The following is a 1,908-nucleotide window of genomic DNA, read 5'->3' as shown; positions in this document are numbered from 1 at the left end:
CCAGCGGCCGCCCCGCATCGTTGCGCCAGCGTCGCCGCGTGAGCCGCTCCGATTCCGCGGGCACCGGCCGCGCGAAGAGGAAGCAGCTGTAGGGGTGCAGTAGGCGGCGGGCGGCAAGGCAGCAGAGCACATAGTCCAGCGTGACGGCCGGGAGGTAACGCAGCGGGTGGCGTGGCGGCGCCGTCCCTCTTCTGCCCTCAGGAGCAATGCCGTCACTGCCACCGCCATGGAGGAGGAGGCTATCCGCGGGGCGCTGGTCGCCGTGTGGCACAACGTAGAGTGCGTGGAGAAGCGGATGGGCGTTGATCCTTGGGGGCGACTTCTTTCTGCTGCGTCGCCCTTCAATCTGCATCGAAAAGCGCGACGGCGCCTCGTCTTCGTCCGCGGCCTGGGCGCGGTGGAGCCTCCTGCGAAGCACACTACAGCTGCGCACAAGCCCCACGAGATCGGCATCCTGCTGCTGCTGCTGCTGCTGAGCCTCTTCCACTGATGTTGTGGTGCTTGCGCGGGTCAGAGCCTTAATCCAACCGTCTCGCGTCTTCTTGAGCCACGCGCCGCTCCCGTGTTTTATGAGTGCCCGCACCACGGCCAACTCAATGCGAGAGAAGTCGTTCTCCACGAAACAGAATAGACACGACGCAAGCGGAGGGCTTAGTTCACCGGCAGACTCCATGGAGTCGTCCAGCAAGGCAATGAGATCATTGACTCGACGGTACGCGAGGTGGAGCTCGGCTTTGTATTGCTTCTCCGCGGCATCAGTGATGTCCACCACTTCACTAGCTTCATCACCTGGTTTGATTTTACTGTTAACTTGTTGTAACACACCCGAAGCATTTCTTTTTCGTAGGCGAGGGGGCGGCGGTGGCGGCTGAACGGCCTGTTGCTGCTCTTTTTGCTGTGGTTGCACTGATGCATCAAAGAAGGACACTGTTGAGGGGAGCCGCAAGTGGAACTTCTCAAGGGGCGGAATATCTGCCAACGGGAACGGCGACGGAGTGAATGGGGTGCTGCTGCTGCTGACGCCATCGCCAGCAGCAGCAGGATTGTGGAGAACCACCATGCGCTGGTAGCACTCCCGCAGCCAGTTCACAGAGACCACGTGCTCAGCTGCCACGCCGTAGTTGGTGGCGAGGTGGTCGCATAGCTGCCGGAAGAGCAAGCCCCGCTGCTGCTGCGCCATCTTGTTACCACCACTACCACTACTACTCGGTCTGCCTGGCGGCTCCTGCATGAATTCACTCCCCACAACAACAACATCTGTGAAGGGTGTCACAATGGGCGTGCGCAGGAACCGGCAGTGCACAGCCATGCGGGTGCAGTCGAGCATCTCGCGTGTCGTACACCCGAGCAGCGCAATCTGCAGAAACGGCTGGCTGTAAGTGAAGAAGGTGCCACCGCTGGCAACAGCAGCACTGCTGCTACATGCCTCGGGCGAGAAGGAGCGTACGTCAGTGCGGCATCCACGCTGCTGGGGCGCAGCAGAAGCTGCAGCATTAATTCCCAACAGACTTATTGAGCGTTCTTCGCGTACCCACGACGGGTCGGCAACTGCCTTCTCATCGTCGGCGCACATCGACCACCGCACGCCGTCGCTCGTCCGGTTCATATCGTGCTGTCCGTCCTGCGAGTCAAGCGTCTCCGGCTTCACCTCGCGTGCCTCAGTCTGCATCGTCCGTTCCGCTACACTTCTGCACTCGTCATCACCCCCACCAATGTTCGCAGTTTTACCGTGACCACCGTCAACTTCACGGGGTCGCTTTCTCGCCTGCCTGCTGTCGATGTCGGGCCCCCTAGTCACATCAGTCTTCTCACTTTTGTCAGCTCTATCCACCTCTTCCACTCCTACTCCTGCTGCTGTTGTTGTTATTGCTTCAGTGAGTTCCCGTTGTGTATGCGGCACTGCACCGT

The 1,908-nt window shown here is 60.5% G+C and overlaps 1 protein-coding gene across 1 annotated transcript; it reads left to right on the top strand.

The window, feature by feature from the left end:
• Positions 1 to 226: 226 nt before the first annotated feature.
• DQ04_15771000 (hypothetical protein) lies at positions 227 to 490 on the top strand (the record flags this gene model as incomplete). The annotated part of the gene is made up of 1 exon (XM_009317364.1): positions 227 to 490. One exon carries the CDS (start codon positions 227 to 229, stop codon positions 488 to 490), a length of 264 nt encoding a protein of 87 aa, XP_009315639.1.
• Between the last annotated feature and the right edge of the window lie 1,418 nt (positions 491 to 1,908).

This window comes from Trypanosoma grayi (genome assembly GCF_000691245.1).
Source record: "Trypanosoma grayi strain ANR4 Tgr_1577_V1, whole genome shotgun sequence".
Classification (NCBI taxonomy): domain Eukaryota; phylum Euglenozoa; class Kinetoplastea; order Trypanosomatida; family Trypanosomatidae; genus Trypanosoma; species Trypanosoma grayi.
This window is presented reverse-complemented; position numbering and strand designations above follow the sequence as displayed.